The 12983-nt window shown below is 40.5% G+C and overlaps 1 protein-coding gene across 4 annotated transcripts in view; it reads left to right on the plus strand.

The window, feature by feature from the left end:
* MCTP2 (multiple C2 and transmembrane domain containing 2) overlaps positions 1-12983 on the plus strand; it is a 193728-nt gene that overhangs the window by 128082 nt on the left and 52663 nt on the right. For all 4 annotated transcript variants that reach the window (XM_075858224.1, XM_075858225.1, XM_075858227.1 and 1 more), the window contains 4 exons: positions 2157-2321; positions 3835-3965; positions 5802-5988; positions 7225-7318. In XM_075858224.1, coding sequence (XP_075714339.1) covers positions 2157-2321; positions 3835-3965; positions 5802-5988; positions 7225-7318 — 577 coding nt within the window. The remainder of the gene's footprint in view (positions 1-2156; positions 2322-3834; positions 3966-5801; positions 5989-7224; positions 7319-12983) is intronic.

Here is a 12983-nt window from a genome sequence, read left to right on the forward strand (position 1 = left end):
TCTCTTATCTTGACTTTTTTTTTTTTCAATGGCTTCTGTTGTGTGATATCCCGCTGCAGCAAGTTGTCAGAATCAAGTTAAAGATGGCCACATCTGTAGCTATAGGTCACTGTGGCCTATGCACTTTGCTTGGATAGAAAGATATATATACACACACACACACACACACACACACACACACACACACACACACACACACACACACACACACACACACACACACACACACACACACACGGGATGTCACGATACCAGAATTTGGACTTCCATACCGATACTTCGTTTAGTATTGCGATTTCGATACTTTGCCAACAGTAATAAAAACAAAAAAGTTCTTCCATTTTCTGATGTGAGGCGCGTGGTGTGATGATGAATTTAACCTCCACGTGCCTCACACTAATGGTAATTAACCCCATCATGTTTCTCAGTTATCAGTTCATATGTAAGGTACATGATGGGGTTAATTACTTTTAATGTGAGGCACATGGAGGTTAAATTCATCATCACACCTCGTGCCCCACAATAATAAATTTTTATTTTCTATTTTTTTACAGCGTACACATCATAAATGATGCAAAAAAATTGATGTGCAGGTTATAACGGCCGCGCCAATACTGAATGTGTATATTTTATGCATTGAGACTTATTTTAATGTTTATTGTAAAAAAAAAGTGTATGTGTATTTTTTTATTTATTTAAAATTACTTTGTTTTTTAAACTTTAATGTACTGGCATATATCTATATTACAGTACATTAGCCTGTGTACTGATCTTACACAGGCAGTTGTTAGGACATACCCAAGTATGTCCTAACAACAGGAAATATGGTAGGACAGCCCTGGGCATGGATGCCCATATATGGTATGTCCCTCAATCGCGTCACAGGAATTCCCTGTGACTCGAACCAAGGTGCATCCCCCTTCTGATTTTCTCCTGAATGCTGCAGTCCGCTGTGATCGCAGCATTCACGGGAATAACGGCGGAGATGAGAGGTTTCTCTGATCTCCGCCAGCGGGGCTGCGGCGGTGTAATACAGTCATTGCCCCGCTCCTGACAGTAAGTGGGCACGCGGTCAGCATGAGGAGATGTGTCCGGCCCTGCACTAATGAGCAGCGGTGCAAGCACTGAAGACAGAACATGGGGGTGTTTTGCAGTGCGCCTGCCATGTTCTGTTTTCAGTGCCGCTGCTCATTAGTACAGCACCGGCCGCATCACATCATCCTGACCCCGTGCACATGTTATCAGGACTCCGGAGCAGGGCAGTGGCTGTATTACACAGCCACAGCCTCGCGCTCATACATTCATGTGTTACTATACTTAGCTGTGCGGCTGCACAGCTAAGTATCGAAATACATGAAATAACGGTATCGAACCGTTTGGGGATGCAGAGTATCGAAACAGTATCGAAGTTTCGATGCATCGTGCATCCCTAATATACACACACACAAACACAAATGAGCGGCACTCAATATGCAATTCCAAAATGGTAAGAGGTGCAGGCAGGTAATCCTGATCCGAAGATTGTAGATAAATGTAGAATAAATCCAACAGCACTCCAATGTAGAAAAGAAGGGGATTTATTCAGTCAACACAATCTGCAACGTTTCCGTCCTGCTATGGGACCTTTTTCAAGCATAGCAGGATGGAAACGTTGCAGATTGTGTTGACTGAATAAATCACCTTCTTTTCTACATTGGTGTGCTGTGAGATTTCTTCTACAGTTATTTATTGTGTGTGTGTGTGTGTGTGTGTGTGTATTTACGAAGTTGTTAAACCTCTGATTTATTACACCTTAAAAAAATTTTGTTTCTATATAGTTGCTTGTGCTCTGGATCACAATACTTGGGGTTCCCTGAACTGGGAGCGGCTCCAGAAAAGTGCTGGTTTGTTAAGAACGTGAGAGATTATTATATTTTATAAGGTGGTCCAGGGCTGTATAAATATGGGATGTTATAGCCGAATTTTGAGCATTTAAGACCACATAAGAACAGAGGTTGGACTGATGGTCTGTAGAATAAATGTTAGCCGGGTCTGGCAGCAGACTGCCTTACACGGTGTGATCGTGGCAATGCTTGCTGCGCTGTCATGTTCTCCATGTGTTATGTACTGCCCAACAATGCTATACATTCATATGTTTTTTACATTTGTTGCGTTAGACAACATCCATGCAGTCCTTGCAGCTATCGGAGTCCATGAGAAAGAGCCAGCTCTGGAATGGAATTGTCAGCATTACGTTACTGGAAGGGATTAATCTTCCGGATGCCTGTGCCTTTGATACCTTTGTTAGGTTTAAACTTGGTGATCAGAAGTACAGAAGTAAGGTGAGTTCTAGAGCTGTACTATTGGTCCTTCCATGGACAGAATATGTACAGTACTTTTGTCAGGTTTAATAGAATTTGCCATATTGGTCATTACTGTGGTGAAGAACTTGTGGGCTTTTTTTTTAAATGTTGTTAAAGCTCCAAGCCACAAATTATAGATTTGTTTGCAATGATTTTGATAGTCTAATGTGTTAATGTCACATGTAGAAGCAAAAAAGAACCATTGCAGCACACACAGGGCATAACACACAAAAACTGATCTACGAAAAAGGGCCCTTATTGCCTACTTTGTGTTCCTCATTTCTTAAACCGCTCTGAGAATATGAAAGCTATGATCTTGTTGCGATGCTTGACAGAGCTTTTTTTTTTTCTTTTCTTTCTTTTTTTTTTTTTTGTGTGCAAAAAAAACGCAATATGACCAACGTGGAAAATCTGCAACACATCTGCTATGCGTGTGGGTACGCTTAGGGTTTAAAGGTTGAACCAGTGTTTAATTGTTTTTTTTCACATTCATTTTTTGCATACAAATACTACACAATTGTGCACAAAAAAAAAGGACCAGCACAACTCTGGAACCCTCTTCTAAGGCTCTGTTCACATCTGCGTTCTATATTTCCATTATTCTATCATAGGAGCAGAATAACAAAAATAATGGCAGTGACTGATCAGTAACATGACGGACACCAACGGCGCCCAATATACCACATTGGTTTATAATGGTGTCTGTCTTTTACCATACAAAATAGCGCGTTAAGCTGTAGTCGCAGTGTTATTGGATGATGTGGTAATTCCGTACACCACATACGTATGGACAATACGTGACCCATGTAAACAGGGCGACTGTGGAAATTTACCAGGTGGTCAATTAGATTTCATTCAAAAAAGCATTAGTTCGCGGAAAATGTAATTTAAAGCAGCGTCACGAGTTTTCTAGTTTTGCGTAGAATTAGGCTTTAACCTTTTTAACCACTGCTTAACCACTTTTCATATCGACCGATTGCTAGGCAGAATATACTGTATGAGGGAGTTTCTCTGTCACTTAAGTGAGACTGTAACCTTTAAATGGATGGCGTGCAATAGTTGTTTCTAAAACATTATTATACAAACTAATTTGTGTGTAAATGAAGATTTTTTGTGAATAAGGGGGCGATGTTTATCATTACTTTCACTATCTCACTTGGCTAAAGCTCTAGAGTGACGCAAAGTCACCCTCGTTATAAAATCACGGGATTACTGTGAATAGCAAGCAAACCCAATGTTTCCCCATGAAGGAAAAAGAGTCGGTCTACGATTGTTATAATTCTCTAATTGTTGCGCAACATTTCTGAGCTGGCATGCGACCCACGGTAATGCCACATACTTGTAGGTAAACTTGTGGTCTTAGAGCCCTGTGTCTTTTTGGTTATGTCTTGGCTATCCGTTCATTTCTGTGTCGATGTGAGTGAATCATGGACTTATATTGTCAGTTTTTTTTATTGTAGTCTTTCTTAAATATCACTTTTTTGTTTTATAGATGACATGCAAAAGTACAAATCCTCAGTGGAGGGAACGCTTTGATTTTCACTACTTCTCCGACAGGATGGGGGTATTGGAGATTGAAGTATGGGGTAAAGATAGCCGCAAACATGATGAATTGTTTGGATTGTAAGTATGTAGTTGTATTTATAATGACCACTTTGCAATGAATGTGACCATATAAAAAAAAAAAAGTGTGTGTAGTGTTAGGCCGCATCCACACGAGTCGGATTTACTGTGAACTGCATAGGGAGCAGTTGCACCTAAACCCTGGTGCCTTAGGTGGCCTTAAAGGGGTATTCCGGTTACAACAAGTTCCCCACTATCCGTAGGATAAGGGGTAACTTGCTGATTGGTGTGTGTCTAACAGCTCGGACCCCCACCATTTACGAGAACGGGCACACAAAGTTGCTCGAACCCCTCGTTTGAACCGAGCGGCAGGTCGCTCCATTCATTCTCTATGGGAGTGCCAGAGAAAGCAGAGTGTGGTGTTTGGCTTTCTCTGCGCTACCATAGAGAATGAATGGAGCGGCAGTGCGCATAAGCGACCTGCCACTCGGATCAAAGTTGGGGTTTGGGCAACTTCGGGCTCCCCATTCTGGTAAACGGTGGGGGTCCGAGCTGTCTCACACCCACCGATCAGCAAGTTACCCCTTACCCTACAACAATAATTGTTGTAACCGGAATACCCCTTTTAAGGTTCCTCTGCCACATATAAAAAGATACCAGTATTATAAAAGGAACGTGGCAGTTGGGGGCTCTGGTACAGAATTTGCATTGAGGCTTTACGTCTTGGAGTACTGAATCTGGAGTTTTGAGATGTTTGAAATGTTAGGCTATGTTCACACGGGGTATTTTGCCGAGTTTTTTGACGCGGAAACCGCGTCGCAAAACACGGCAAAAATGGCCCGAGAACGCCTCCCATTGATTTCAATGGGAGGCGTCGGCGTCTTTTTCCCACGAGCAGTAAAACTGCCTCGCGGGAAAAAGAAGCGGCATGCCCTATCTTCGGGCGCTTCCGCCTCTGACCTCCCATTGACTTCAATGGGAGGCAGGAGAAAGGGTATTTCTCGCTGTTTTATGCCCGCGGCGCTCAATGGCCGCGGGCGAAAAACGGCGCGAACATCGGCGTGCAGGGAGAGGAATATCTGCCTCAAAGTTCCAAACGGAATTTTGAGGCAGATATTCCTCCCCCAAAATACTCCGTGTGAACATAGCCTTATTAGGAGAGATTGTGAGTGAAAAATGTATTTATTTATTATAGTATAGATCTTTTAAACAGAAGGTTATGGTATGTATTTATGGCTTTTATATAGAAGCCTTGTTGACCAACCTCCACAAAAGAACTTCAATCACAACTGTATATCTTTTTATAAAATGTACAGTCACAGCTGGTAGAAGATGAGAGAATATACATACATCGACTCAAAGTGTACAGATATCATTTTAGCACATTAGGAACTTCAGGGCCCCTTGTATTGTACACCTCTATCAAGTGGTCAACATGCACATGATCGTTTTAAAACACATAAGCATTTAGTAGAGACTATTTAATATGCTAAAGTTTAGTTTTTTTTAATATGTAGATTGTAATGGTAAATTATTCTAGAACCACAGTTAATAAACATATTCATAGTATTATACTCCTCTAGCAATTTGAGGGTCGTAAAGTTTTGAGGGATATTGGACGTGTCTGTACTGTCTCCTGCAAAAGTTGTAGACCTTGTTCTCTACCTCCCACTATAAACAAATTGGCACTTGTTAAAAGCTTGCGGTCATGCTAGATCATTCATAGATCATCCATTTTTCCATTTATGTCAGTGCTTGCATATTCTTTATCACCGTCTACCATGATGAATGGATGGTAATATATCATGGTCCATTAGATGCATTATGGTGTGTGATATAGTGTACTACTGTATGTAGCCATTTGTATGTTAAATCTGACAATGTCCCTTTATTTAGGTGTAAAGTGGATATTGCTGGGCTTCCCCTTGACCAGATCAATCGCCTGGAAGTGCCTCTGGAGAGTAACCAAGGCTCCATACACCTGTTGATCGTACTTACACCATGCTCCGGAGTCTCCATCTCTGACCTCTGTGTTTGTCCACTGGCCGACCCAGGTGAAAGGGACCAAATGCGAGAGAGATATGTAAGTAGATGACCAACCGATAACTAGCAAGCGTTACAATGCTTGCTGCCAAATATGCAGCGTGAAGTTCATGTAGAGGAATAATTCTAAAAAGATCCTCAGGATACGCCATAAATGTCTGATCGATTTTGAACATTCACTTCGATGGGTGTTATGGAAACTGCGTAGCTTAGCTGTTTCCATACTCACAGCCACCTCATAAGGCCTTATTCAGATGACCATATTTTACGTCCGTGTGATGTCAGTTTAAATAACTGACATCACACTGACCCATGCAAATCAATGGGGCTATTCACACATGCGTGTTTTTTTTCACGCAGCGTGTGTCCGTTGCCTGAAACTCACTGCATGTCCTATTTTGGCTAGTTTTTGTGGACCACTTCACCCATTGAAGTCTATGGGGGCGTGAAGAACACGGACAACATCCTTGTGCGGTCTGTTTTTCACACATAATTTGCTAAATAAAAATGATGAGGAACACTGATGCCACACGGAAAGCACACTGATATCACATGGAACTGGAATGCACGAAATACGCTCCTTTTTTGGCAGACAAAACGGAAATGCCTGCTCGTCTGAATAAGGGCTAACTGGAGCCGAGCGACGGTGGGATGAGGGTCAGGGTGCCCCGTTCTAGAGAGAGAGGTGAGACCCTCATGTATTGGACATTTATAGAATATCTTGTGGATTTGCCATAAATGCCTGAGATGGGGATACTGCTTTAAGCGTACGATCGGCCTTACACATGTTTTTACTGTTTACATGTAGAATTAATCGATTGGTGTTAGACAATTACTGTATTGTTAAAGGAAAATCCTCAGTTTTCCCATAAATTCTGACCGATAAGCGTTACATGTTACTGATTATTATTTATTGCAAAATGCACTTCCTTTCTGCTTACATTGCTTCGTGTTGTGTTCACTTCTAAGAGAGGCTTTAGCACTTTTTCAACTAAGGCCAGTTTCACCAGAACGTAATACAGGCAGCTAGTTTGGGTCATTTAGACCAGCGTTCGGGCCATAATAGTAAGCAGAAATGTGCCAATTTTAGACTCGTGTGAAACTGGCCTAACCAAGGGAGACAAGGAGGGGGGCAGTTCTATCCTCGCCTATATTGTTTTATAAGCAAATATGTATACGGTTTCCCCTAGCAAGGTGACCACCATATTACACTTACTACGTAAGTGGATTCTTTAGTAACTAATGTATTGTGACTTTTGTTCTTTTGCTCCGATAGTGTTTAAAAAACTCCTTACAAAACTTGAAAGATATTGGCTTCCTTCAAGTCAAGGTATTAAAGGCAGAAGACCTCCTTGCAGCAGATTTTTCAGGTTAGTCAACCCTCTACCTATCCTACAAAAAAATCTTTAGTATTCATAAATGGCTTTTTCTTATTTATTATAAGTATAGCGTTCTTTTCTCGCATTGCTCTAGTCTCTCTGATTTTAATGTGGCCATGAGATAAGCAAGCGTATTTTGCGACCACTGCTACAAGAACTGCAACCATCTGTGCAACCTACAGTACATTGCACCAAAAACGACAAAAAAAACAAAGGGTGTAAAGGAGGCCTAAAGAGGTTAAAGAGGCTCTGTCACCAGATTTTGCAACCCCTATCTCCTATTGCAGCAGATCGGCGCTGCAATGTAGATTACAGTAACGTTTTTATTTTTTTAAAAACGAGCATTTTTGGCCAAGTTATGACCATTTTTGTAGTTATGCAAATGAGGCTTGCAAAAGTCCAAGTGGGCGTGTATTATGTGCGTACATCGGGGCATTTTTAATACTTTTACTAGCTGGGCGCTCTGAAGAGAAGTATCATCCACTTCTCTTCAGAACGCCCAGCTTCTGACAGTGCAGATCTGTGACGTCACTCACAGGTCCTGCATCGTGTCGGCACCAGAGGCTTCAGTTGATTCTGCAGCAGCATCGGCGTTAGCAGGTAAGTCGATGTAGCTACTTACCTGCAAACGCTGATGCTGCTGCAGAATCAACTGTAGCCTTTGGTGCCGATGTGGCCGACACGATGCAGGACCTGTGAGTGACGTCACAGATCTGCACTGCCAGAAGCTGGGCGTTCTGAAGAGAAGTGGATGATACTTCTCATCAGAACGCCCAGCTAGTAAAAGTAGTAAACACGCCCCGATGTACGCACATAATACACGCCCACTTGTACTTTTACTTTTAAACACACCCACTTGGAGTTTTGCAAGCCTCATTTGCATAACTACAAAAATGGTCATAACTTGGCCAAAAATGCTCGTTTTTTAAAAATAAAAACGTTACTGTAATCTACATTGCAGCGCCTATCTGCTGCAATAGCAGATAGGGGTTGCAAAATCTGGTGACAGAGCCTCTTTAACCATTCTTTTTGTTGAATGGGTCAACTAAAAATCAGCTTATCACACGCATGGCGATCAACCGGGGAAATGAAGCATTATGTGGTGCCTATTAAAATCGAAGCTTTGTCTGTGTAATGCACAGACGTGCTGGGTCCTCCAGAGACGTGCTTTGTAGCTCCATTAATTTATTGAGGTCCCTAATAAGGGACTCCCTCAATTAACGCAGAATCCTCTAATTGAAAATGGGTTTTCTAAACCAGACAACCCCTATAAACTAACAGTTTTCAGGGACATAAACTTATATATGAAGAAATTGTGGTTACCCCTAGATTGTTTTAATGATACCATGTGCTCTGATATCCTTGTCTTATCAGTGAGCTCTGCTACATCTCTCTAGAAGTATTTGTCACTAAATTGGAAGTACATTTTAAATATTACAAATAATTCGAGCAAATATGTTGGTCTACAAAATAATGGAATACATCCAAGCACTACAAAGTGCTTCCAGGTTTACCCTGATGTTGTATTATGGCAGCAAATCTCGGTGTAGATTATGAATTTCATGGTGGGATGAGTTTGTGAAAAGACTATGGGCTCTGATTATTTTAGACTTGAGTAATGTTTCACTTCTCCAATCACATGGCATGGGTTAATTTTATTTGACGCCTTATTTGCTGCATGTGACACTGCGCAGATTAATTGTAATTCTTTTTAGGACATTTTGTGGAAAGCTGTAAGAACATCTTTATTTCATTTGTAGCATTTGAATTGATCGCTCATCCTTCCACCAGCAGAACATGAGCGGGTTGGATTTGAACCACAGTGTAGAGATTCTGATGCTGGAGATAATCGTTTTGTCGATGTGAAATGACTTTTCTGCCTCATTGACTAGTTTTTATACATGTGCATGTTATTTGCACAGATTGCATTTGTTCACTGACCAAAAAACAGTGTTCAGAAAACAAAATTGCAGGGTGAAATTGTCTGTCTTTCTCTGTTTTTGTTTCAGCTTTTTTTTGTTATAATCAACTTTTGCATTTTGATGGTGAGCGTAGTTAACTCTTTCACAATCAAAGAAAAGAAGCTTTTTTTTTCAACTTTACTATATTTTTTGTATACAGTTTTTACAACATTGTCCTCTTTAATTTCTGTCTGATATGTGATTTCAGGTTTTCTGGTCATCGTGCCAGGCAATAAGGTCTACACTATAAGTTTAATTTCTGTTCGTGCATTTTATCTACGAATAGCTCTTTCTAGGAATTTAATTGCACACCGTAATATGTGACTGCTCAAATTTGGAACAATGTGTTATTTTCCACAAGTTCCGTTAGTGCGTTTGTCGTTTATCTGCATTCCTATATAAATAACCTTAACACATTGTAATGTTAAGATGCATTGTTGCAGAAGACAAACTCTGAGAAAACTCCTTTAAAATTAAAAGATGTAGCAGAGCACAGTAGACTGGCTGGTTACCACGGGTCCACACCCCCCCTCCTAGAAAACAGAACGGGGAAGCCGTGGCCAGCCAGACACTTCCCTTTCAATGGCCAATGCAGGGGAAATTAAGCATTACATGGCGGCCATTCAGATCGTCCATTTAATATACGTACAGCTTGAATCTGCCAGAGCGGCTCTCAATTCTTGCTCAGTGAATGAAATCCTGCATAGGGAACCTCCTTCTATGATGTCTACATGCCCTACGAGGGCATATAGACAGAGGTTGTCTCATGAAGACAATCCCGAATTCTAAAAAAATTATTAGAAGTTAGTAATTGTGTTACTGGAAATTGCCCATGTAACTCGGCCTTACGCACTATTTTCATTCCCTTTTTGGCTTTGTATCGTTCATTTTAATAATAAAAAGTTAATTCATTGAATTCTACTGTATATGCAATTACTATACTGGGGAAAAACATTTATGTATCTATAACCCACTTTTATAAACCAATAAGCATCAATTATTGCTCCTTGTGAAAGGAGCAGACACACGCAGCTGTCTCATTGATCGGCGCTCGTTTCACGACCCATATTAGCCGGTGTAAAAGGACCTAAAGTTGTGGAGAGTAATCTAAAAAGTGCTCTGTATGAAGTGGGAATTTTTTTCTCTGAAAGCAAATAAAGATGCAGCAGTGCTCGGTGAGCGCGAAGATAAATGCAAACATTTTAATTTTTTATGTATTGTAAAGTAAAGGTTTATTTATAGTATTTATATTAAACCTACTTCTCTGTATAGTTTCCTTGTGGAGAAGTGTATTTTTCAAAGCATTAATCAAACTCTAGTTCGTATTGGATGGTCCCGTAGACTTTAGCGGAGAGATGTAGCGTTAGAGAATTTATAACCATATAAAGTTTGTGCATTCTCAGCAAAGCTGATTTGTTCCAGAAAACATTAATTTCTTACAAAAACATTTGTGAACATGGGTGCCACTAAAAATAGGATGTTGATTTCTCTTGCAATACCATTTGTGGATACATTTCTTGACACCCATGTGCCTGAGTAAGTGGGGGAAAATTTTCTGTAGCATCTATTTTTTCTTAGAGGACCCGTCATGTCCTCTCACATAAAACCAGCTGGATAGCTTACCAGGGCTGAGTGCAGTACAGTTTGTTTTTGTTTTTTTTCCTGCTAGCCGCCCGCATTCCTCTACAATAGGTCCAGTAGGAAAATAAAACCAGTGCTGTACTGAGCCCTGCCGCGGTTGGTAAGCTATCAAGCTGGTTTTATATGTCCGAGGATGTGACTGGTCCTTCTTTAAGAATATCTAGTTGACGTAGAAGATAGTCATTCAGGAAGAAGTAACACTGTATAGTCCACACTCTTGCAACATTTGAAAATATTTTTCATCTCTAGTTGCACTCTAAAAATTAGCCACTTTAATACCTCTTAGAGGAAAGTCTATATAATAGCTGTTTTTATACAAGGAAGCGTTTACGTCTGTAGTCCAGTACAAAGATTTTAAGCTGTAGAGTGGGTTAGAAAAATCCTATTTTGAAGTAAAGTTTATGAAGACTAAGAAACCAAAATGATCTGTGAGTGTGTGTTGATGGGATCAATAAAGTGCATTTAGTATCTTCAAACTCGGCCTTCAAAAAAAATGACACTAAAGATTTTCAACCTGGAATCGGCAAGCACAAACTATGTTTCCATAACTTTTCATCATTAACCACAGTTCAGCAATTTTGAGAAATCCACTGGTGCAACATATGTAGAAATAAAAAATCAATGTAGGTGTTGTGTGCCTGAGCCATAAACCTAAAAGGCAGTTACCCTGTCAAGATAATGGTGTTTTGCTGATAAAGTATTTCTCGTGATGGCTGGGAACGTTTATGGATTACCAGTGTAACTTTCACTGAGTACATAACACTACTAATACATGGCACTTTGGGTTTGGGCACAGTTAGTCCTTAAGCGCTACTTATTGTTTGTTTTAGTGCTTCAGTGCCTTGGTCGATGACTTCAGAGCTCAAAAGCCAAGCCAGAGTTGTTCTTTATTTTGAAGGTCGGAGAATTCTTCTTGCTAGACCAAGTTCACATTACCCCTAGTTTTAGCGGAACAGAAGGGCTAAACTGATGTATTTTATCTACAAATCAAAATGTTTTTCTATTGTGTCCTGTTCACGTTTTATGCATCCGCTATAGATTCACACCTGTAGAACACGGCTTCTCAATCTATTTCCACTGGAGCCAGAACATGGTGATGCATGGGCCTCGGCATTGGTTGAAGTCCATGCCAACATTTTTAAAAAAGTTACCTCAATTTATCTAAATTTGTCTTCTGAACCCAGTAGAACATTACAAGAAGCACAAAAGGAGTCCACTATGTTGCTAAATCAGAGATCGCTGCAGGGCGCCTTACAAGGGAGACCTCTTTCACAGTTTGAGAAATCTTGCTCATGAAGAACTCATGTTTAATTACCGAATGCTATCTGGCCGGTCTTTTTAATAGGAAAAAAAGAATATATCATGCACAATTGTATTTTTTTTACATTCCTCCCTTTATGGGGTAGAATGCTTAACTGATGCAAAATTGAGAAATATATTACCTCCTATTGACATATTCAGCGTCTAAAATTCGTAAGTGCTAGACTGGACTGGTGTGAGTCTTTTGAAATGTTATATATCTTGATTTTTTTCAAAGCACTTGATGGTGTGCCTCATAAAAGGTTGGTACAAAAAATAAGATTGCTGGGACGGTGGGGAAAATTTGGGTAACTTGCTTAGTGATATAAAGTAGAGGGTGGTTATTTACAGTACATATTCAGATTGGGTCACCATTAGGCCTTATTCACACAAACGTGTGCATTTTGCGCACGCAAAAAACGCTGCGTTTTTTGCGCGTTGCAGTTTCGTGTGTAATCACTATGTGCTGAGTGGCTGCGTGATTTTCACGCATATGCCATGCTTATGACACGCGGTTTTGAAGTTTAGAAAAAAATGAAGGGAGTATTTTTTCCTTTATTTCCTTACCTACTGTTGCGCGAATCACGCGCGTCACATGAAAGTGATTCCGTGTGCGATTTTCACGCACCCATTGACTTCAATGAGTGCGTGATGCACAAAAAACGGCCAAGTATAGGACATGTCGTGAGTTTTATGCAGCGGACCTATGCTGCGTGAAAACCACGGACTGTCTGAACGGCCCCATTCACGAACAT

The sequence above is a fragment of the Rhinoderma darwinii genome, chromosome 3 (genome assembly GCF_050947455.1).
Source record: "Rhinoderma darwinii isolate aRhiDar2 chromosome 3, aRhiDar2.hap1, whole genome shotgun sequence".
Lineage (NCBI taxonomy): Eukaryota > Metazoa > Chordata > Amphibia > Anura > Rhinodermatidae > Rhinoderma > Rhinoderma darwinii.